Below are 26,537 nucleotides of genomic sequence, written 5' to 3'. Positions count from 1 at the left end.
ACTTTTACTGTTTTCGGAAAAACGGTTTGAACATGAGATAAATACTATGGAAGACATTGTACATTCTGGAATTGGCATTAGCTATCATCCATTTTTTAATATGTCTTTCGAAAATTATGAGTCCGACTCTGAAAAGTATATTTACGAGAATAGTTTTCCATGCTGTTTTGATGGAGAGTGCACTAATCGGGCGGCTAATCAAAGAGATATTGTAACGATTCGAACAGAGGAACATGTGAAATATTACTCCCCTAGACGTTACGTGGACGGGGAAGGAAAAGCTTTGATTCACATTACAGATGTAACGATTCGTGTTATTTCAGTGCACATGTTTTTTGTCAAAGGATTTCCACTATTTACAAGAATCAACAGGGACTTGGAGATATTAAAAGAAAGCGGTATTGTTCAATATTATTACAACAAAATGGAATTCGACAATGAAATAAGTTTGCAGAAAGCTGCTTACAAGAATAAAAAGCTGTTGCAAAAATCTTTGAGTGTTCAAAAACTGATTAATGTATTTTATTTTTATTTAATCGGTGTTTCTCTCAGTATTATTATTTTCATGGTAGAAATCCTCCAGTCTTACTTTATTTAGTTTATGATTTCAATGAATTATTTTATTATTTAATTATTTTTTACTATTTACTTATTTTGTTGTGGTTTTGACATTAAATTATAATTAAAAATAATCATAATTTCTTATTAGATGCACTAATAAATAGGAATTATTAAGAAATATACAGGGTGTCCGGAAATTCATGCAACAAGATTCTTAAGACAAATTTAGGGGACTCGTATTTTTTATTTTTGCCAAGTGACCCCCTCTCGGTGTTACAGCCCCCTGAAATCCGTCCCTAAAAATAATCTTTTTTTATATCTCAGAACCCTGTTGTACAAGAATCACTAAATTTGGTACACATGAGTTTTATGACATGTGGAATCTGATGGTGCTACGTTTTTTGGCGGGGAACCCCCTTAATACACTTTTTCGTGGGCCCCCTTGTCTTTGGAGCCAAGAAAATTTGTTTGCATATTTAAATTTCTTAAAAATTATCAGTCCACTAGAAAGCCATTAAATTTAGAAACTTTTTGTCTCTTTATACTTTTTTCGTAAAACGCAATGTTTTCGTGAAAAATGTCAAAATGTGATCGAATGCATATCGTGATTCGCCATTTGCCTAAAAAACATTGCGTTTTACGAAACAAACATCAAGAGACAAAAAAGTTACTAAATTCAATGGTTTTCTAGCTAACAAATAATTAAAAAAACAAATTTTTCTGGTTCCAAAGACAACGGGGCACACGAAAAAGTGTCTTAAGTGGGTTTCTCGCCAAAAAGCGTAGCACTGTGAGATTCCACATGTCATAAAACCCCTGTGTACCAAATTTAGTGATTCTCGAACAACATAGTTCTGAGATACGTATAAAAAAGACTTCTTAGGGGCAGATTTCAGGGGGCTGTAACTCCGAAAGAGGGGGCCACTTGTCGAAAAGAAAAAATACGGGTCCTCTAAATTTGTTTTAATGAATGAAATTTCGGGACACCCTGTATATTTGAGAATATAAGTACATATTATGTTTGTGTAGGTATATTTCAAGTAACTACCGCTAACATATCTCTATAAGAAAAATAAAATATTATTTAACCAGTGTTTAATACCAATATTTATAAATTATTAGAATGATTAGTTGTGACTTGTTAAATAAATAAATATCTAACACCATTTATTATTACCACATTACCTTTGTGTGAATGCTTCTTATATTTAATTTTAAGTCTACTTATGTATGGTGTTATTGTTTTATTGTTATTAAGATACTAGAGCTAAATAAGGTCCAAACCACATTTTATAAATCCCTCTAAACGACTAATTGAAATTAACACGGACTTTGGTCACTAACACGATTTATTTAAATGCAGTTTTTTTGACGACAGCCAAGGATCTGCTGCAACCAAATTTTGTATACATACAACGCGATTTAGTAAATTTTTGGAAAATTTGCATTATTTAACAATCGGCAATTTGCACATATCTTTTTAAATGTCCAGAAATGATCTAAAACCTTGTAGTGAAAATATTAGAAATCATTTAGAGGTTGTTAGTTAATAATGGATGCGATGCAAAATAAATGTTTTAAATACGTGTTTGCTGCCGAGCTAGTTCGTGACGTCATTTAGTGCGATCGAGAATCGAGAAGACAGGGACTAGATGCCTCGACACCGTGAGCATCTAAGTAATAAGAATCTAGAGACAGCCACACTACGAGGCTCCCCGTATGCGGGTTTCTTTAGATTACGTTTTGTCGACATGGAAATTGTAAACTAGATGGGCGGACTGCCTACAAGTAGAAATTCTAGCTTGTCTTGGAACTGTTTAAAGAGATCATCAGTTTTTTGTAAAATATGTATACATGGTGTAAGAAGTTTGACTGCCATTACATTAGCATGAGATAGATTAATCATAAATGAACAAAAAATTGTATATTACAGAGGCGTAAGTTAACAGTTTTCAAAATACGTGTACGCGGCAGACTTGTCTTACGGAAAAAATGTAAACAACTATTATTGTGTATTGTATATTGTATATTGTGTAACATTTAGTAAATTTCAACACAATTAATTGTTTTCCAGTTTTTAAATAAATAAAATAACATGTATCGATTTTGTAGTACCAAGATAGTGTTGTGCTTAAATTTTAGCTTGAATTTTAGTAATTATGAATCTCTTAAAACAGGAACTAAACTTTTAATCAAATTATGAAGACGTCCAAATAATCATACGTATTAAAAATAATTTAGGGACGTACCAAAAAACAGATTTTTAAACGCAAAAATACAAAACAAACTACAACATATGTTCAAAATGTCCACCACCATTTTCGATACACGCACGAATCCAATTTTCGCGCACTCGCTGAAAAACACCTCAAGAAAAGGAAATAGTGGTAAGCAAAAAATACCCAGACACGGTCCAATTCCAGATACCAACTGAATTACGTATTGCTGGTTATTAGACTGCTTAGTACCTCGTGTTAACCGCCGTGCTGTCGTCACATTGTTCGATATGAATTTTATCGAATTTTAAATTCATTACAACGCTAATTATTTTTTAGAATTAAGCATAAAGAATTTTAAAAAGGTGATGAAACATTGTATTTTATGGCCTTATATACACGCAATTATGTCAATATTCCTTAATTAATCAAGCTTTTGTGCATCGGAAATGGTTGGGTTTAGGTTTTTTCCCTATTTTAATGTATTCTATCGTCTGTTAAAAATAGGCAGTCAAACTTCTAATACCTTGTATATGGAGTGTGCTATAAACAATTTTTTTTCACACTCATTATAGTCAAACAAAAAAAGTATCGGATCTGGTATTCAGACCCTTGTATTCGTATGTATTTTTTTCCGCTGAATCCGAATCTGCCTTCAGATTTGGCCCAACGGGTCTGAGTTTTCGGGAAAATTAAAAAAACAGGTCAAAATTTACAAAAAACGTAATTTACGATCGACGAAAGTTATAAAAAATCAAATTATTCTACCAGTTCACTAGACGTATGATTTTTCACTCGTTTAATTCCAATTTATCATCATAGAGTCAGTCAAGCTGGTCTAATTTCATTCAAAAACAGAAAATAGATTAAAAACGCCATATTCATGGCATAATTCGTTTTGCAGAGTTCTGGATCCATCTTTTTATCCACCTACTCATTTATGAATTCATACATCTTTCTATCATCCACTGTACCACCTATAAAACCCACCCATCCACCCATCTATTTTTTGTACTGAGAGACTGAGAGATGAGATAACAGCCTAAAAGAATACTCTACTTTCTAAATAAAAGAAAACGATATCTACAAATTATTCTTATTTTTGTTGCTATAACGTCTTCTTTTATTCTTCAAAGGATCTATGCAAAGAATTACGCTTTCGTTTAGTCCCTCTACTTTTCGTTTCTCTTTTTAACAACCAACAAAAATCGGCCAACATGTTTTCATCCCATCTTCCTTGATATATCTGTTCTATAATCTTCATATCCTGATGAAATCGTTAGCCTTGTTCTTCGCTATAATCTCCAAGATTTTCAGGAAACCAATTCAGATGTGAATGAAGAAAGTGCAACTTGTAGTTCATCAAACATCCCAGATCTTGGAAGTCTTTTATCATTTTCGATACAATTTCTTCGTATTTAGGGCTCTTGTGACCAAGATCTGGGATGTTTGATGAACTACAAGCTGCACTTATTTCATTCACATCTGGATTGGTTTGTTGCTTGTAAAAAGAGAAACGAAAAACAGAAGGACCAAACGAAAGCGTAAGCGTTTGCATAGATTCTTTGAAGAAAAGAGAACACGTTATAGCAACAAAAATAATTTATAGATATCGTTTTGTTTTGTTTAGAAAGTAGAATATTCTACAACTCGTTCTACAAGTTTTATTGCATTCTCAATCTAGGCTGTTATCTCATCTCTCAGTACAAAAAGTAGATGGATAGATGGGTGGATGGGTGGGATTTATAGGTGGTACAGGTGGATGAATAAATATGCGTATTCATGCATGAACGACTGGATACAAAGATGTATGAATTCATAAATGGGTGGGTGGATGAAAAGATGGATCCAGAACTCTGCAACACGAATGAACGCCATGAAAATGGCGTTTTTAATCTATTTTTTTTTTAATGAAATTGGACCAGCTTGTCTGACTCTATGATGATAAATTGGAATTAAAAGAGTGAAAAATCATACGTCTAGTGGTAGAATAATTTGATTTTTTATAACTTTCGTCTATCGTAAATTACGTTTTTTTGTGAATTTTGATCTGTTTTTTGAATTTTCCTGAAAACTCAGACCCGTTGGGCCAAATCTGAAGGCAGATTCGGATTCAGCGGGAAAAAATACATGGGTCCGAATACCAGATCCGATACTTTTTTTTTGTGGGACACTGTTATTAATGGTCAAGAATAACAAATATTCAAGAATCAGTTTATTATATCAAACAACATAGGACTTTATTTAACGTCAGTCAAAATTTAAATAAAAGGCTAAGATAGTGCATTGAAGTCGCTGGTGGTTAATAATTTGTTAAGATGTCTCAAAAACTTAAGACTTCTGTATTTCGAAAACGGTTGAGTTTATTGATTTCTAACAAGTATACCTGTTTTATTTAGAATTGAACATAGTTCAATGATTTCTATTTAAAAAATTCAAAATTAGAAAATACAAAAAGTTAGACATATCTTTACAATGATAGGACAGTATAACTAGCGCCCTCTAGACGTGTCCCCAACACTGTTTGCATATTCGTATTTGCCACTTCAAAAAACGTAAAACTACACATTTTTAAAACGATCGGTCCATACATACTTAAAATATTGAAAAAAATCGAAAATATTTTTTCAACTTTAACACCCTGTAGAACGAAAAGGAGCAACGATTGATTCCAGCACGTTTGGCTCAACCGCTATATTTTGACGTTAACAATCTGCCATTCAGCTGTATATTAATGACTAACCCTGTATATGCTGGAACGTTGTACAGACCCTTTAAAGACACCCTACTATAGACAACTATTAGCCCGGGAGGCAGCGACATTATTGATGTAATTATTCCTACAAAGCTGATTTTTTCTCATTTTGTTGTTTTGATATCGTAAGTAAACGGANGTATAATTGATCACTCTAAAAAGTTTCAGCCTTGTAGGTATAAGGCATTTAAGTATTATTTATTTACATGTTTAAAAAATTGTTACTAACGTTTGCCCCCACATTGGCGCGGTAGACTGCCGTTTCGTTTACTTACGATATCAAAACAACAAAATGAGAAAAAATCAACTTTGTAGGAATTGGTGCAAAATTTCTGTCGCTTTCTCCCGGACTATATATTTATGAATGCTTTGAAAGAAAGCTGTAGAGAAATAATCACGCTCTACTCGATATATTTGGGAATGGCTAAAATAAGATAAAGTAAATAGCGTTTGCTGACCTTAAAATATACGCTGGTTACCGTCAGGATGACCCTAGCAAAAAGTCTTCTGTCAGTGACGAATCTGTAAAGACACGTTACGTCTTCGCTGGACTGAGTCTGTTTGTAAACCAAAGTGTTCAGTGGTGATCTCAGCCACCCCCTCGTCTGCCTCCAGGAGGCAAAGACCTCATCGCATTGCTTCCCAGGCACTGGCTCGCCCAGTTTCGTGTTGTTGAAGAAGTCGTAGTGGGCCCAGTAATACAGCGACGACCTAAAATAATTCGAAATCTTGAAATGGAACTAATTACAGTAGTATTAAAATCGTTAATGACTTAAAAATTTCACATTCTTTTATTTTTTATGGACGATCAAACTTATTTTAAAATTCGTCAAAAGTGTTTCGCAAAAAATATATTTATGTTTTAAAAAGTTACACCAACAAACATTAAAATGAATTTCTTTATTCCAGTTTTATGCACTAATCGGATACTAATTCAATTAATAACTATTTCGTATTCCTCTCGTTTCTAAATTAATTTGCATTTCAAATCTCACTTAACAAACTAACGTTTCCATTTAACATTATGATAATTACAGTTAAAAGAAACAGAGGAAATTACTTAGACTTAATGAGGAAACCGTAAGAAGCGATCTATTTTCGGAAAAGCTACAAGGTTGTTGAAGTGTTATGTGGGTGCGAGCCATCTGGAACAATGAATTTAATTGAAATTGTCCCACTTGAGGGCCCGGAACTGTGGCCTTGCAATTATCGACCATTAAACCCATACATGCTCAACTTGTTACGGGAATGTGCCCCGTTACAATGCTTTCCGTTTGTATATTAACTGGTATGTATTATACTGATGCTAATGACATTTATTACAAGGAAAAGCGAAATGTTGAGTAAATTCTCTAAAAAATACTTTACCAACATTTCAAACTTGAGCAGAGGTCCACAACCTTTAATGAAGACATAAACACAGCACATATTTCACCAACAAATTCATGTTTTTATGAAACTGTAACTGATTTTTTGTTTTGTGCGAAACCTTCGAGGAAGAAACATTTTGGGGGTCACTGATTTTTAGAGCATAAAAATCTGAAAAGGTCTAGGTGGATTTGTTACAATATATTTTTCAAATAATACTGATACGAGTTAAATTTCCTATCAGTGTTGAGTTACCGATGTTTTTTAGACAAATATACAAATTCCAAAAAAAAACAAAATAGTTTATTTTATAGTTCTTTCATTCAATATAGAGTGAATTATATATCTGAAAATCAATCAAAAGGGTGTGATACGTATTGACACATGACACATCACATAAGTTTCAATGTGCCAGAACTAATTAAATAACTATTGTAACTCATACAGCACCCCATACTTGAGGAAGTAGGAGACTATTAGCCTTTCTCTTACTCATGGATTATTCTGAAGTTCTTAGTGAGAATACTTTTTAATATTTCCGTCAATGTTTCATGAATCTTTCTAGATAGACGTATTATTTTTCAGAAATTGAACATCCTGTACATAAAAAACAACACTGTTTAGAACATATCTACAGGGTGTTTCAGGATTAAGTCGACAAACTTTAAGGAGATATTCCTCATAAAAAATAAGAAAAAAATCAAGTATAATTTTTTTCCAGAGACGCTTCATTTTCGAAATATAGGGCGTTAAAGATTTTTAAAAAAATTCGAATTTTTTAAATAACTTCTAAATGAAGAAGGCTATTTAAGCCAAATTTGGCATGACACATCTTCTTATAAGATACCATTTTTCCATAGAAGTAGAAGTCCCGCAAGCAACCAGTGGCGGAGTTATGGGGACTCAGACTCATTAAATTATAAAAAAAATTAATACGGCCCTACTGAAAATAAAAAATGATGCTGTTTTTAGATAGAACAGTTTGTTATTGACAAAAAGTGTACATTCACTTTTTTCCTAACTCTTATAGTTTCATGGCAAAATTGATTTTTCGGAAGGGTGCTTCTGGATTCTGTCGATAAACTTTAGGAAGACGTTCCTCATAAAACCTAAAAAAATATAGTACCTATTAAAATTGGTCTTAGTCTCGAGTATGTGTGAGTCAAATAAGCCTTTTTGTCTCCCCTTCCCTTGGGTTTAACCAATAGTATTAAAATTATTTAGGAGATGCTTCGTTTTTGAGATATCGGGTGGTTTTTTTTAAAAAAAAAAATGATGATGAAAACAATAGAAATATTTAAGTACCTAACATCTAATGTGACTATGTCGTAATGCGACAACGTAACGACCCTTGCAATACTCCTAAATTTTTTCAGGCGGTTTGTAGTCACTTCATTTACTTGTGTTGTGTACTTTTAAATAAAATAAGATGGCAAACAATACATGAAAATTTATTTGTAAATTGAAACAACCAAAAAATTACCAATTAATATTATACCTAGACAAAGCGAAAAGTGAATCAAAAATGAAATGATTTAAAAAATATTTTGTTCAAAATGGGCGCCTCCGGACTGTAGACAAGCACGACATCTTCTAATTATGGAGGTAGTGGCCGATCGACACTGAATTGGAGTTAATTCTCGACACGCTTGGACTATTCGCTGTCTTAGATCTTCTAGGGTATCAACTGGCACCTCGTAGACTTTTTGTTTAACAGCACCCCAAACGAAATAATCCATCGGTGTCAAGTCCGGTGAACGTGCGGGCCACGCTGCAGGTCCTCCACGACCAATCCATCTCCTGGGATAATTAATGTTTAACCACTCCCTAGGACCGCTACCAAAATGCGCAGGACAACCATCTAGTTGAAACCAACTGTTCATTCGAGTATTAAGCAGAATATCTTCTAACAGATCTTGAAAACTATGAGTTAGGAAAAAAAGTGAATGTACACTTTTTGTCAATAACAAACTGTTCTATCTAAAAACAGCATCATTTTTTATTTTCAGTAGGGCCGTATTAATTTTTTTATAATTTAATGAGTCCCCATAACTCCGCCACTGTTTGCTTGCGGGACTTCTACTTCTATGGAAAAATGGTATCTTATAAGAAGATGTGTCATGCCAAATTTGGCTTAAATAGCCTTCTTCAATTAGAAGTTATTTAAACAATTCGATTTTTTTTAAAATCTTTAACGCCCTTATATTTCGAAAATAAAGCGTCTCTGGAAAAAAATTTATGCTTCATTTTTTTCTTATTTTTTTTACGAGGAATAACTCCTTAAAGTTTGTCGACTTAATCCTGAAACACCCTGTATATAAAAACTTATTTTCTTAAAATGACCTAAAAAATTACTCCTTTATTAGTGGAAAACGTAATTACCAGTGTCCTTGTGTTTTTACGATATACCCAAAATATATTGCGTTTTCTTACTGTTCTTAAATTATCTAATATTAAAAATCATTTGCAACAGAAGTGTGTTCAATTTTAATGTTAAGTCTATTACAGGCTGACATTTAAATAATGAATGTAACTGAGAAATTTGTCGATTGAAATTACATGACTGGAATTTTTGCAAAATTAATAAATATGGCATATAGATTTTGAAAACATTTATGTTCCTTCTCATTTTCGAAATATGGTACTTTATTTTTGTTACTCTGCTACATGTGGAACATTTTTTAACATTCAATTATTGATAAAAGTTAACAATCACATTCCTAATTTAGAAGCTAGTGGAATCTCCACCTTGTCCTGAAGTAGAAGTCGTTAACGTAGTTGACATGAAACTTTTAGAGGGACACCATCCTAAAGTTTCCTTTACCGAGCAAACTTGACAACTTACTAAAGAAAATTTCTTTGACATTGGCAAGGGTCAATCCCGGATTTACCGCAGTTCAAGGCTGGTCAGGTTATCAAATAGAAATTAATTTGTAGGTAAACTAGAAAGTTTGCTTTGGCGAATCGCTTTCACTGTACTCTTGTTTGATAATATTTCTCTTTCTGTCTCTAGAGTAAAGTGTCAGTTTTAACCCACAAGAAATTACAATTTTAGTGTTTCTTTTTCCACTTGTAGAATAATCATGTTTTCCCTTTAAGCTAACCGACAGAGTGACAAAGGGACGCATTGCCCCGTGCTGAAGGAATATAAAAACAACAAATGAGAAATATCAGTTGCGTCTATTTTCCTTAAAAATATACCACTTCTCGTGGGTACTCTATTGGCTGTTGGTGCAATCAAATTATGGTTCGGTTAATAGATGTCTCGACAATTATATGACAAATATTTTTGAAAAAGAAGTCAACCATTTCATGATATTAAAAAAATGAAAAATATAAAATATTTAAGGTGCTATTCAGAGTGAATTTTAAATAATATCTACTCTATGCAGGTATATGATTTATAATTTTGAAAAAGTTACAGTTTCCAGAGAGTCAATTAGGCACAACAACCTTCTTCATAGGGTGTCCTTTCGTTATACTTATTTTCTTAACTCTTAACTTGTATTTTTAGCGTTATTGTCGAGCATTAATACTATTGTGCTCCAACATATATTTTGTGAAGTATTCATATTTAGATCAGTAAACCGAGTCCGATTCTCCGAACTCCAAAATCATTGTTTCTGGGCAGGAGAAGACGATTAACATTTTTAAAAGATATACCAAAACTTCTTTAGCGTATAGTCTAAATAGTACATTATACTATAAGGGAGAGAAATGCGTTATTTTGGCAGAGGTGCAATTTGAAGCCCGAGGGCTACAATGCACCGAGGACAAAATAGCATCTCTCCCGAATGGTATATACTATTTTTTCCACGGTCTCATTAACTTAAAAACACATATTTTGTCATTATGAAGTAAGTAGCACCAGAATTATTGTATTCGGATTTGAGCATTTATTTAGTAGTCGTTGAGTTATTGTCATAACTACAAAATAAACAAACAAAAAGAATTGTCAAATTAAGGTGCTAGTTTGGTTTAGTTTAAAGTTTGTTTAGTGCACAATGAATAATTGTGAGTCGGAAGAGATTGTGGAGGCTGCAAATATTGCAATAAGCAATTTGCTGCCTACGAAGTCAAGATCTTTATACGATATAGCCTACAATCGGTTCAAAAAGTGGTGCGCCGAGAAAAATGTTCAAGTATACAGCGAGAATGTTTTGTTGGCATACTTCAGTGAAAATGCAAAGAATTACAAGTCTTCCACATTATGGGCGCAATATTCTATGGTTAAGTCATGCTTGATAATTTACGACAACATAGATATAAGCAAATTCCCCAAGCTGATCGCATTTTTGAAAAGAACCGGTGACGGATATCAAGCGAAAAAATCGAAAATATTGACAAAGGGTGAAATCGACCGTTTTCTATCAAGTGCAGATGACAAAGAATTCTTAATGATTAAGGTAAGATTACTTTTGTTGTTAGGTATTTCAATTATTAAGTATTTTGATTTTTTATAGGTTGGATTAATTCTGGGGATTGCCGGAGCTTGTCGAACTGATGAACTAGTCAATTTAACTGTAGATGATATTGAGGATGTAGGCTCTTCCTTGATTGTAAAAATTCCAAACACTAAGACAAAGATTCCACGAACCTTTGTGGTTACCGATGTGGGAAATATGCTTGAATTGTTTCGAAAATACCTGTCCCTTCGTCCTCCCCACGTCAAGCATAAGCGCCTTTTTTTGTACTACAAAGCAGGAAAATGTAGTTCGCAGCCAGTTGGCAAGAATACCATGGGAAAAATTCCGAGTGTAGTAGCTTCGTATTTAAAATTACCTGATGCTGCATGTTATACTGGTCACTGCTTACGAAGATCTTCAGCGACATTACTGGCAGATGCTGGTGTGGATATCACGACAATAAAGCGTCATGCTGGTTGGAAATCAACGACAGTCGCTGAGGGTTATGTCGAGAACTCCATTGAAAATAAGACCAAAATTGCTAATCAGGTTTTAGTAGGTACCACTACTAGCGCAATCACAAAAACTGTAAATGTAAGCGAAAGTAATATTCCTTCTAATATTAATTTTGAAAATTGTACAAATGTAACATTTAATTTAAATGTCAATAAATAATTTCAATGTTATCTTTTTTTTGCATGAAAAACGTTCTCCATAATGTAAACTCCCTTGGGAGCATTATACTCCCTTGGGAATAATCGACTACTTCTGTTTTAATTTTGATGTCATAGAAACCGATTTTTACTCCCGACCGTGGAAAAAGGATGTTTATCTGTTTACCTTCTTCTATTTCAGGTAAATGTTACAATTATTCTAGAGTTCTGTATACAACGGCAACATTGCATAGTAGATCTACGTTGATTGTACCAGACTTATTCAAATAAGTACAGTCATTAAAAAGTACTTGCCAGTAACAATTTTTTTGCATGTGTCACCAATCTACTTCTTTAGAACATGATTGGTATTCTGTCGTTCTATTCATGAATTCACTGTGAATATTGCTGCTGCCTTATTTGAATTAGTAAAATAGTTTTCAATATTTTTTTTAACAAAATAGTAACTATATCTGTTTTGCAAAGAACAATGTGAAAATCCCGATACATCCATAGAACCATAGGACAGAAGACAACATGATTGACTTTCTCAAAGTCATAATTCACGGTCCTCTAAGACCTATTTCATGAAGTCAACGATTCCAAACAAGTTTTTTTTTTTTTTCATCATGCACAATTTATTTTAAATTTAACTATTCTGTTCCTTTTTTTCATACATCCCAAAAATTCAATAAATTATTTAAGATTTTTTAACATGCAGGATGCCGCAGGAGACTATCGACTGAGCAAGATTCGAAGATGTATATTGCTTTATATTAAATCGTGAATGTTGAGATATTTTGATTACATAGGCCGACAAAAAAAGTTTTTGTCTTTTATATCTGACCCGGTTTTTCCTATGTATTTTGATGTTCTGAAAATGAATCTCAGGGTTAGAAACAATTCTGACGCAAGAGTTTTCCACAAATCACCTTCAAATGCGCGATATTTCAGGTTTTCTGTCATTTTTTGGGCAAACCCACGCCACTCATCAAAACCTGTGTCATATGAACAGAATTCTAATTTTCAAAATTTTTAACATAAGAGACTGCGTATGAAAGATTGAGGTACAGATTTTCAATCATCAATAACCAGTAGCATCAATTGACTCTTAATAGACTGTCAATATAAACCACCAGATCAAACATTCTGCAGTTGATGAAGGAACTCGTTGTCTGTGGGTTTTTCAAGCTTCTGATGAGTGATCTGATGTCATTGCATCGATGTTCTGTCTGTCAAATAGGTATCAAAAGACTGTCAAGTCATGGACCAGTGATTGCCAAAATACTAGCAATAAATTCAGTATACATTAGGTTTAAATAGACCAATCGATCATCATTTTATCACGAATAAAAGTGAATAAAACAATCAGTGAATAACCCAAGGAATAGATGATGCAATCAACAAATATATCATGAGGGGATATAATCATGCACAGTTTAACAAATAAATGAAAGAATCAATAAATAGATCAATCGATAAATAAATCAATAAATAAATAGATTAAAAGATTGATATCATTGCATAAGTATTTCAAATAGGTTTAGGTTTTTTATTCTGGAAATCTGCCCATGCGTGAATATTAGTCCCTTTGGATAATGTTGACAGAATTGAAAATCAAATCAACATTCATCCATAGCTCAAGCTCCAAGACCACGACAAAGCATTCACTATCTTGGGGAATAACCTATGTCATAGGCCTGCGGAAATGAGTCACCGAATAAAAATTCATGTCATTGGAGAATAGGAACACAAGATACTGACTGTCAAATGAACCAGAAAGTAGAGATTCGCAGACATCCAGTTCCAATGGACCAGCTACATTGACAGTCTATCGAAGTCAATTGACAATCGATAATTGCTTCATAGTTTGGAAATCTGTACCTCAACCTTTCATACTCAGTCTTTTATATGTCAAAAATCAGAATTGGTTGGCATGAGGTTGCCCAAAAATTTCCAGAAAATCTGAAATATCACACATTAGAAGGTGATTTTTGGAAAACTCTTGCGTCAGAATTTTTTCTAACCTTGAAATTCGTTTTCAAACATCAAAATACATAGGAAGAATCAGGTCTGATGTAATAAACAGAAACTTTGTCAGTGTGTTATTTTTCATTACGAATACTTATGGTTGACTGTATATTATAAAGAATCCTTTAATCTTTTGTACGAACTAATAACCTCCAAAATCTTTCGGAAGGTCTCAAAAGATAATTAAACCCCTTCCCCAAAGTACCTTTTCTGTTAGCCGTTGTTTGTGCACGAGGCAGGATGTTATTAAATGAAATTGTTTTTACTAGGCTTTTGTTTGTTTTTAATTTGTGGCAACAATGTAATTCCGCGCAAGTGGGCGCTAGCACCGCAAGCATCAAAATTGAATCAATGCTCGTACTCCCGTAGTGAAGTAACGGACAATTCTTGAGCGGCAACATCGTAGAACTGATAGAAGTGTATGGAAGTTTCAATCAATGCAGGCTTTTAAAATTTATGTTACTAAATATGGCGTATCGAAAACATATTCCAAGATTTCACTTGATATACAGGGTGAGTCAAAATATTCTAAAATAAAAAATAAAACAAAAATGTAGAATACTAAAAACTCGAAAGCGGAGCGGAAAATTTTGTAAAGAAAAATTCAAATTTATAATTTTTTCGTTTAATATTAACACCATTAAAATCCATTTAAATCCATACAAAATAAAGAATAGCAAAAACGAAGATCCTTCTGGCTTTGGCTAACCTTCAAAAACATTACCATTTTCGTTAATACACTTCTGCAATCTGTGGTAGAAACTCCTGGCAACAGAACAGAAATTAGCTTCATTTATTTCCGCTACTGCTTCATGAATCCTGCCAATAACATCATCCTCGCCAACAGGCACAGTAAAATAAACCTTTTCTTTTATGTATCCCCATAACCAAAAGTCTATCGGAGTCAAGTCAGGAGACCGGGGTGGCCATGGTGTTGGTCCACCCCGTCCAATCCATTTATTAGGAAAACGGCGGTTCAAAATATGTCGTACTTGTAATGTGGCATGTGCGGGCGCACCATCATGCTGAAACCACATAGTTGCACGTTGTTGTAGAGGAATATCTTCTAACAAACCTGGCAAAATGTTCTCGCAAAAATTACTGTAATTTTCACCATTCAGTATTCTTGGCAAAAAATATGGACCTATGATCCTTTTCCCGTAAATACCTATTCAAACATTTACATACCAACGTGTTTGCTGAAACAAAGAACATTTTGGAGCTGCGCATCCTGTTTCCACAGTAAGTATTTCTACATTTTGGATTGTTTTGTGATCGGGATGATGGCGATTCGGAAATTGTTCCCTGCGTACAAACGCTCAGCAGCACGGGCGTTATTGTTACAAGCTCCTAAAGTTTTAACCATATCGACGTATTCTCTGTTGGTAAAAGCAAACCCTGCCATTTTGAACTAAACAAATACTACACAAAAACAAATACTAAAAGTCAAATAAATACTATACGTCACTGTCAAGTAAATCCGTGTCAACAAGAGTTTTGTTCGGTCTACTTGATTAGTCAGTCGAAAATTGCTCATTTATTGAACTAAAATTAATAATTTATTCGAAAACGGCTCTGCTTTCGAGATTTTAGTATTCTACATTTTTGTTTTATTTTTTATTTTAGAATATATATCCTCCCGCTGGGGAGTGAATTTTGACTCACCCTGTATTCCTAATATGTAGGGTTCATGTGAGAAATAGAGTCGAACTGCTTGTAATAACGATATGTACAGACCCTTCATAAATGATTACAAGCCACGTGACTAGTAATTTTGTTTGAAACAGTAATTTTACTTCCTTCGCGTTGGCAATTAAAGTTTGGTAAAATTAAAAGTTATTAAAATATTAAGAGGAAGAATACGTTAAAATACAAAATTCTGTTCCACCGGCCTTTGACTGGTGTAATTTTTTCACGATATTTTATTTAAACAATCGACGACTGCATTATCTCGAGTGTAGACATCTCCTCGATTTGTTATTGTTAATTGTAAGCGAATAATTAAATCTGATGACTTTAAGATTTAGGGACAGCGCCAATCGTGTAATGTTGATTGCCTAAGCTTGGTGGTTACGTGGCGTGTAGGCTTCTATAAAGACTCTGCAAAAGAGATTTAAAGGTGTTTCCATAAAAACTGAAACACTGTACCTACAGGGTTCTTCACGGCAAGTGGCCTATTAAACGTGTCAGAGTAACCAAAGATAATATGACCCTGAAATTTTGTTTACGGGGGTTATCAGATATGTTCTCTTCAATGAAAATATTGCCATCAACGTAGCACTTCCGGTTATACCAGAAGTAGTTGTCAACTTCGTTATTTCAAATGGAACACCCTATATATTATTGCATTATCGACAAAATAAATTAAAAATAAGTCAAAAATGTTAAAGCTTCCCTATACCTAAATCTAACCGTTTTCGAGATAATTGACATTTTATAAAAATTTTAACATATGCAAGCGTCACCGATATTACTCCAGTCGAGTTAGACAATAAAAGGGCTTAACCGGGAAAAAATTAGTGACCACAATTTTATTGTTCTAACCTTTAGGGGGGATCAAGTAGTGTAAATTCAGAATCGCGACTGAATTCCACCCCTGTCTCAGCCGCCATCTTAAATTTAAGGAAAAATCGTTTTTGCTCAATATCTCGGCCATTTTCAACTTTACAACAAAAGTGGTAAGGACTTAAGTTGTTGTAAATGCGATTTCCTACAACTTCTTTCATTATAAATTTTATCGTGCGTTCGATATTTTTCAAGTTAAGGGGGAAAATAATGACAAAGTATAATTATTGAATTATCTTGTTTGTTATTGACTATACGACATAAATGTACATAAACAAAGTTGGAAAGAATTATATTTTCTACAATTTTGATCACTTTGATTTTTTCGCTATAACCAATATTTAAGAGATGTAGAAAATATAATTATTTCCAACTTTGTTTATGTCCATTTATGTCGTAAAGTGAATAACAAACGAGATAATTCAATAATTATACTTTGTCACTATTTTCCCCCTTAACTTGAAAAATATCGATCGCGCGATAAAATTTGTAATGAAAGAAGTTGTAGAAAATCGCATTTGCAACAACATAAGTCCTTACCATTTTTCTACAATGTCTGTATCGGTGAAAAGATAATTAGATTCTTTATAATATGACAGAAAAATACAGGGTGTTCTATATGAATTTAAAAAGTTTTGTCGGTTTTATGTTTTCAAAATGTAACGTGAAAAATGAGGCAATTTTCTTCAGGTAATTTTGATAGCGAAGGTATCTGTCTGTTCCGAAAAGCATGTGAAAGCTCCTAGAACGAAGAAAGATATAAGGAATTTTCGAAACGTTTACATCTGTCAATTTTTTTGTAAAATGACGATTATCTCGAAGACGGTTAGATTTAGGTACAGGCAAGCTTTAACATTTTTGACTTATTTTTAATTTATTTAGTCGATAATGCAATAATATATAGGGCGTTCCATTTAAAATAACGAAATTGACAGCTACTTCTGGTAAGTGCTACGTTGATGGCATTATTTTCATTGAAGAGAACATATCTGATAATCCCCGTAAACAAAATTTCAGATTCATTTGTTTTTGGTTCCTCTGAAACGTTTAAATAGGCCACTTACCGTGAAGAACCCTGTATATACTGAGTTTATTTTATATGTACTTCATATAACAAGGTAAAACAACTTACGAAATATGATGAGATGCGACAAGTGCAAGGTTCGTCTTGCTGTTTAAATTTTAAATGAAACTATTACTTGTCCAAAATGTTTCTTATAACAGTAGTTTGTACAATTTTGCAGGAGACAATCATCAGCGATGAGATTATCTCGATCGTACATATTCACGGTTTGTTGTTATTTATTGTAAACGAATCATTAATATTGCTGACGCTAAGGTTTAGGACTTTTAGTTAACAGTATCAGCCGTGCCTTGTTGGTTGCCTAAGCTCGGTNAAGGATTTTACAACAATTTTTTTTTACAATATTGACTCCATTTCTCATGCCGCATCTATTCCCAAATTTTTTTGGATAAGTTGTGAATCACCCTGTATACTTTATATAACAAAGTAAAACAACTTAGTAGTAAATTTCTTGTAAAACACGACAGCTACAACACAGAACAACATGATGAAATACGATGAGATGCGACAATTGCAAGGTTCGTCTTGCTGTTTAAATTTTAAATGAAACTATTACTTGTCCAAAATGTTTCTTATAACAGTAGTTTGTATAATTTTGCAGGAGACTTTATTCAATCATCAGCGATGAGATTATCTCGACCGTACATATTCACGGTTTGTTGTTATTTATTGTAAAACATTAATATTGCTGACGCTAAGGTTTAGTACTTTTAGTTAACAGTATCAGCCATGGATTGTTGGTTGCCTAAGCTCGGTGGACTAGAAAATAGCTAACTAATGTTCACTGTATAAGCAGTCAATGATATATCTGAACTAGATCAGCAACGACGTACATTTTATAAAGCAGCAGCACAAAAAGTAATATTTGATTTTTGTCCGCATATTTCGCAAATTCCGCAGATTAGTTATTACCTTAGAGCATAGACTATAAGGAGGAAGCACGCTTACGGCGGCAGTGTGGACGAGTAACACAGAGAGAGAGAGTTTGGGTACTATCTTTCTCTCTCGCGCAGGCACGTATTGGCTAACATAATTCCTTCTCTCTCTATAAACCTTGTCCTTTCTGAACGATGAGAGAGAGAGAGAGAGAGAGAGTGGTGGGTACCCAAATTCTCGACCGTTCTCCCTACGCCATTTACACTTTTTAACATGCAGTGCTTCTTCCTTGTAGTAGGTATATGCTCTAATGGCATTACAGAATAACTGTCAGTTTGTCAGTTTGTTCCAAGCCAGTGAAATGACATCTAACAAGGCGTTGTACGAAAATAATATTTTACGAAAGGGTAATTAACAAATTTTTTCGAATTTTTTGTATGTATACCTTCTTTTGATACCTCAAAACACCTTGTGGATTTATGCAGACGATTAAAATATAAATCAATAGGATGTTTTCCACTTATGCCAGTCAATTAATGTGCCAACAAACATTTAGTGTTGATTTTTCCACATTTTTTGGTTAGTGATGTTATATAAAGACAATGTGGGTACACATGCCTGCAAGTGATCCATCTTAAGTATCATGTTAAGAGCGCCAGCCTGACGCCAGACTGGTCTAATCACGGCAGATCAGCGCCAGGGACTTAATACATATACTTACGAGCGACTCCACGAGGCGACTCTCCAACGAACAACTCGCCCCGACAATTTACCCTCAAGTGATGACCCCGACGTGATCTCTCAACCAACGTGATCTTTCAACCGACGGGATCTTTTAACAATTAACATACTGTAGTATAACAACCCCAGGTTAGATCGAAAAAAAAATATAAACGTAGTTGTGGCCAAAAATATGTGATCGTCATAAGGGATACCTACGTTGTATACATCAATTTTTAATTTACCGGAAGGCGCTGGCTACTAACTTTAAAGAGGGGAAGTATGTTTTAATTTTATAAAAACAAAAGCAGAGTAAATACACCTAACTTTATTATTTACGTACAACAGTCTTCAAATTAAACATGTGACAAATAGAAAGAACAACAAAAACATTAACAACCATTTAACATAAAATGAGAGTGCCAGGCTCACCTAGAGCTCCTGTGGGGAAAGAGCATGGCAGAGAAACCCACGATCGTTGCTCTAACTACCCAAATATAAATACAAAACAACCCAAAACAAAAGGCATAAATTAAGATCCTTTGCTAATGATAAAATAAGACCTGACTCATTTAATGTCTCACTAAATGTCACCTCACCCGAATTAGACATACACACTTCCAAGTAAAACTGAAGAGGTTTGGTGTTAGTTAGCCGGCAGGGACGGAGGGTAATAATAACAACAATAATAACAACAACAGTAACAACAATAATAACAATGTTAATAATAACAATAATAACAATAATAACAATAATAACAATAGTAATAAGTAAGTTACTGGAGTCCTATACGGGAGGCAATTCAGCTATGTGTTGAGATTTCGGAAGATCTGTTTTAGCAATTATTTTTTTTGTTTTTAATTATTCTTTTTACAGATTCATTCCTCACGGGCGAAAATGTTAGTAAATTGAACAAAGCTCTTATATGCGTATGACATAAAGTGAGCACAAGAAATGCTTTCTTAGTTGTTTTTCGAACAACGTAATCATGACAAAACAAGTTAAATGTGAAACAAAGAAGTTGTTATTGCAATATCCGGGCAGTCACGACAATATATACATATTTTAACATGTAATAAATAATGAGCAATCTTTAATAATAATTGTAACAATTTTACGTTAGAAAAATATACGCCCCTGAGCATAAGACAAGGCTAAACATATACAGAATTATCATCATGAAACGTCTATAATCATCACAATCATAAGATTACATAGAACAATTAACAACAAAGCACTTAGAGAATCTTACCTGCTAACTAATACCGGTTAAACACTTTTGATTTTTCACTACTTATATATTTTCACCGTGCACCGATCGTCGTACTTTTCACTCTGCGCTCTCCTCACTTCAACTATTTAGGCTTACTTCCAGAATTCCTCACCTAAGCGTTTGTGTTTGTGCTTCCTTCTACCAACTGTCAATATTACGTTTTCATTATTAAGTAACACCCATGTAACAGGTGACGTCGAAGTTGATACGATAAGTATGGTTTTGCACAATACGTGATCTTTCAACCGACGTGATCCTTCAACTCTCAACAATATCAAATTGAAGAAAAAATACCAATTTTAATGAACTAATTCCTTTATCAAAAATATTTCATTTCCTAATTAATGAACATTTTCATTTTCGTTGGGATTCAAGGAAAGTACTCCATTGTAGTGGATTCTATGTAAACTATATGAATGTGGCGCGCTGTCGAGATCTATTTTGATACGTTGGAATCATCCGTTTGCGAATCTGTGAAACGGCCGTTCATGATTGATTGTAAAGCAACTTTATATCATTAATGTTTCATATACAACAATAAACACCTAATTAGTGAAACTAAAACCGAGACCGAGAGGTCAATATATAGATCTATGCATTACTGCTGAATAGTCATTTGCTGTTTGAGTTTCGGTGAGAGCGGTTGCTTTTGATACGTTGCGGTTGCGATCCAATTTACGTCCTTTAGGTATGGATGGCCGCCAGAGATCGGTCTATAATTATCCTTCAGTTAATCGGTATCACAAATAGGGTTGTTTGAGCTCGTGACAGATACTGAATGGGGCGAATTTATACCGTACGATTCTTGTCAGTCGACGAAGGAAATTGAAATATCGAACGGGATCGCTGGTTTTTGATCGAATGGCGGGGTGTGTTGGTAATCGCTAGGGAAGGAGATTGTGGTTTTTGTGGATCTTAATCAGTTATTTAAAAGACCAACATGGCGGAATCAATCTTTAGATATTTTAATGTCTAGCTGCGGGATGCCAAAAATGGCAACACATTATCTTTGTTACTCTCAAAGGTAATAAAAAAATATGGATGCCATAGAAATGACTAAAAACAGAGTGGCACCGATGCAAAAGCAAGAACTAAGTCAATTTTATTAAAATATTGGATTGGTTTTTTTCTACTTTGTTTAAATAGTATTATGTAAATTGAATTATTATACAGGGTGGCCCAATTAAAACAGACCACCTGAAATATTTTCAATGCAACAGGTTTTTCCAGAAAACCCCGAAACAAGTCGATTTTGCTTTCAAGGGGGACATCTTTTGATCATAAATTCATGGATGTAGGCTCATCCCCTTAAACGGGGTGACAACCCCTTCAAGAATCTTATAAGGCACGGGGGGTAAGTGGCACATCATTTTAAAGGTATTTCAATTCTCTTTACAAACATGCTGAAATTTTTTTGTTCTGCTTTAAAAATGTAAAATGTAAAAGACCTGTTGAAAGTGTCGCTGAAATAAATCGAAAAAATGATTAAAAATAGTAATAAAAAATTCACCAGAAACTGTAAAAAATTAGGTTTATAATCGAAATCTTGATAAGGGGGTGGATTTTATTAGAATTTTACATGTAGTCTTGTTCCAATTTTACATCAATCAGAATTGTCTAGGTAGTGAAATCCATTGATTTGTAGACATTTTGAAGCGAACGATTCAAATTATCAGGGTTTACATCCCTGAGAATCTCAGCCATCTCTACGGAATAAATTTAATATCTAAATTCATGGAGACTGGATTCGTTGCTAACAAAAAACATGAAAGGCAACACATGTTACTGACGAGGTTGCAATTTTGGGACATGTTGAACTGAATTCTTCAAGCACCAGAAAATTAGAGGCAACTTTAGGAATTTCACGTAGTAGTCTTCAGAAGTCCTTGAAAAAGCATCAGTTCCATCCCTATAAGGTTAATCTCATGCAAGAGCTCAACGAAGATGATCCAGATCGGCATATACAATTTTGTGAACAGATAGTGAAAAAATTTTGAACAATCCCAATTTTCTATATTGTACATGCTTTTCTGACGAATGCACATCCTTTCTTAAAGGTTACTTCAACAGAGTTAATTGCAGATACTAAAGTGATTCAAATCCTGAAGTTATGAGAGTAGTAGTCAGTATTGTTGGTCCATTTTTTCTACCTGATAACTTGATGGGTGGATCTTACCTCAATTTGCTTAAAGACTTCATCTACCCTCGCATTGTGGAGATTCTTGAAAATGACGATCAGATTCCAGAGAATGAGTATTTTTTCAACAGTATGGCGCTCCGCCACACTATGCAGCTGCTGTACGTGACTTTTTGAATCAACATTTTCCCGAACACTGGATTGATAGGCCCCTAAGATCGCCTGATTTAACACGATTGGACTTTTTCTTATGGAGTCATTTAAAAAGTGTTATTTTTAAAACGAACCTATCTCTTTAGAAGATCTTCGTCACCGAGTAGTGGTAGCATGTGATGAAATAACCCCTAAAATGCTACAAAACGTTCGGGAAAATGTTGAACAAAGGTTTCATTACTGTATGGAAGTAAATGAGTCGTAATTTGAACACTTAATTAATTAAAACTTGTTTGAAAACAACTTCTTTTCCGATTTATTTCACCGACACTTCCAACAGGTTATTTACATTAATTTTAAGACAGAACAAAAAAATTTCAACATGTAAAGAGAATTGAAATATCTTTTTGTTTTAATTAGACCACCCTGTATGTAGCAGCAGTTTGGGAATCGACTTTGTCTAAGACAACAATATGCGTTTTGAGTGGACTTGGTTTTTCGGTAACATGACGAACATGTTATTCTAACTAGTATCAGTTACAATTTAATTTTTTTCTTAAAAGTGTATCATTATACGAGTAGGACGAGCGACTTCCTAAAAGCTGATTAAGAGATAGTTCTCCCAATAGGGTGTGGATTTTAAATTTTTTGACACTGTAACAAGATGTGAGATAAATATGCATACATCCCATGATTGTTTCTTACTTTCTAACTAGTAATGGCGTAAAAAAATTAATCTATAGTTTGAAGGAACATTTTCATGGTTGGAAGTTTAAATATCAAAATGACAATAATGGCAAAATTGTTTCATGTCTCTACTCAGAAGCTATTTTTGAAGGTGAACTAGGTGCATTATAGAGAGAGAAGCTGTGCCAAAAAATTAGATACTAAACTGTGCGGTATTCAAAATCAAAATTTCCTAGGTTTTAAAATAATAATTGCATCTTGAAGACAATTAAATACCATAGCTTATTTTCAAATGTAATAATTTACACCCCTTTTCCTAAAAACTAAAATGTCATATAAAAAATTTAAAAAGCTGCTGGTTTTGAACAAGATAAAACTGAAATATGGGTTCTTGGTGCATTAATTAGACCAAAAGGAATTGCATTAAATTCATAGCGTTGCCCTGAAATAATAAAAGCTGTCAATTTAGTAATGGATTAACTCTATTAGCGATTGTATTTAATTATAATTTCTCTTTTAATAACCTTCTTAATTCTGCTAATAATTTAGATTACAAATAAAACGGATTAATTTCCCTATATGGTATACCTGGTATATTAGTTCTAGTGGGTACAAAATAACAATAGCAAGATTTGAAAAAAAGAAACAAATGACGTTATCATCTTACCCACTGTAGCTCCCAGTTTTGCTCTCAAACCTGACGAAAAGAGCATTTCCAGTCGACACAAAATCATGTTTCTCCATGGCTTTGGAAAAGGTATCACAGAAAGTTTTGATAATTTTCGAGTCATCCGGCCAGGACGCGTCATACAAGGTGAGGGACTCGCCGCAGTCTCCCTCTATGGGTTGGATCGGGGACTCTATCCTGTTTATCCTGAAACTAAATAGAAATTCGAAATCATTATAATAGAAACTAAATGGCTGTTTTTGCACCAAATTTACGTCATTCTCGTAAAATAATAATAAACCTCTCCTTTATCATCTAAATCCAATATTAAAGTTTGAAATTGTTATGTTTCTCTCGGTTGATATATTGACTTATATGGCACTATTAAATCTGCAATTCAATTTAGATCTTTACTATCATGTCAGCCTCACTGAACTGACATAAAATATATAAATTTTATTATTAATAGTAAAAAGCTTTGTACGTACATACCAACTTTCTATTAAAATGGTTATATTTCAGGTAGGCAACCAATAATACTTTTCCTGCAATATTGATTTCATGTTATTATGCGTCGTAGCATTCAAATGGCTATATAAAATCGCTTCAGACGATCTTTTATGAAGGTAATGAACATGAATTGAAGATTGCTATAATGCAATAATAAAATGTAACATTATGCTTTACCTCGATGTTATGTAAGTTTAATGTTCAATGTTATTTCCTAGAGAGTAACAACACTGTACATTACAAATATTCATGTAATTTTTTGCACTTGTTACAGTGATATGAATACAATTATCCAAATATAATTTCCATTAAATTTAAAATTAAATTACAGTGGACATATCTATAATCTAGAACCCAAATGGTGTCGATTGGGTGTAGCAACACTGGCAATTAAAAAAAATGACCTTTTCGAGCGATTTTTCCAAAAATTACCCGTTTCCGAAATGCGCATGACTTTTGAGGCACACTGTATATCTGTGTGATTAGATAAGATAAAATATAATCACATTGTATCTAGATAATTTATTAAGTTAAAAAAAACCTAAATCATATCCCCTAAGAGTTATCTCTTAACAAATTTTGCCGTTTAGATACAAAACAATGATATCATCATATCATCTAGATAAGATAAAAGATAAATATGTTTTATCTAAACAATAAACGCAAGTGAAATACTGTAGATGACATAGTATTAGATTCATTTTTTATCGAAATTCACGTTTTAGATAAAGGATAAAAAGGTATTTAATATATTTCGATAAGGTGATATACGATCAATTGAATTGTCACCTAGGTAAGATAAAACTCGATGAATACAGATAAAAACAATTCATCTAGACTAGATGAAATAATATAGATAATGTAGAAAGTAGAACTAACCCTTTTCTAAATTCATCCATTAGATGAGATTAAAGATAATTTATTAAATTATCGTCTAGATAAGATAAATCAAAATAATTCAGTTAGATATTTAGAAATTAAGACAGTATCATCTTCAATGTACTTGTATTTACGAGATATTCCTGAACATCTATCCGTAATGATGTATTTGATTATTCTTTCCTATGTTTGTTGAGAAATTATTTATTAAATTTTTTTGTAGGGTACTGAATTATTCTTTTTATTTTATTTATTAATGATTTACCTCTGTCTCTAAAATCTAATCATCAGTTTTTCGCCGACGACTTAAGGCTGTTTCAGAACGTACGTAATTTGGAAGATTGTTTAATACTGCAAGAGCAGGTAGATCTTGTAAGTAGATGGTGTGAGAATAATCAATTACCTATTAATATAGATAAGTCTATGGTTTGTTCATTATTCACATTCAAAAAAGAACCGTAAATATTTAACTACACCCTCGAAAATGCGTTACTGACACGTTGCAATAATGTTAAGGATTTAGGTGTAATACAGGGTGTTTTCGGATGGAGTAGCATAAATGATACCAGTGAATCTACATTTCAAAAGAACACGATCTGCAAAAAAATCGCCTTAGTAAAATGTTCACCCCTGAAGAGATATGGGCCATCAAAGTTCCCAAAAAAATTATGAAAATTGGCTGTAATTTGAAAACCGAATGTGGTACAAATAACAAATTTTTTACAGGTTGTTTGCTAATACAGATGCGAGTTTTCAACTATTTTTCGAAAATTTTAACCCCTCGAAAGGGGTTGAAATAACCACCCCTCAAGCCATTTTTTGCCATAACTTTTATATTTCGTAAAAACTCGATATCCAAAAATACGCATTAGATAAACTGGTTCTTTTAGAAACTTTTATCTCTCTAGCAATTTTCCTTTAAAACTTTTCGTTTATTAATAAAAAAATAAAATGTATTACCATTCACCTCACACCGTATATGATTGCAATCAATCA

The 26,537-nt window shown here is 33.3% G+C and overlaps 1 protein-coding gene across 1 annotated transcript in view; it reads right to left on the bottom strand.

Moving 5' to 3' along the window:
* Nucleotides 1-26,537, bottom strand: part of LOC108905260 — a 125,713-nt gene that overhangs the window by 21,174 nt on the left and 78,002 nt on the right. Inside the window, exons 5-6 of the mRNA XM_023454763.1 lie at nt 24,153-24,365; nt 5,991-6,243 (exon numbers count right to left, since the gene is read on the bottom strand). Coding sequence (XP_023310531.1) covers nt 5,991-6,243; nt 24,153-24,365 — 466 coding nt within the window. The remainder of the gene's footprint in view (nt 1-5,990; nt 6,244-24,152; nt 24,366-26,537) is intronic.

The sequence above is a fragment of the Anoplophora glabripennis genome, unplaced genomic scaffold (assembly GCF_000390285.2).
Source record: "Anoplophora glabripennis isolate ALB-LARVAE unplaced genomic scaffold, Agla_2.0 scaffold172, whole genome shotgun sequence".
In the NCBI taxonomy this organism is placed as follows: domain Eukaryota; kingdom Metazoa; phylum Arthropoda; class Insecta; order Coleoptera; family Cerambycidae; genus Anoplophora; species Anoplophora glabripennis.
Note: the sequence above shows the minus strand (reverse complement) of the source record. Positions and strands in the feature narration are given on the sequence as shown.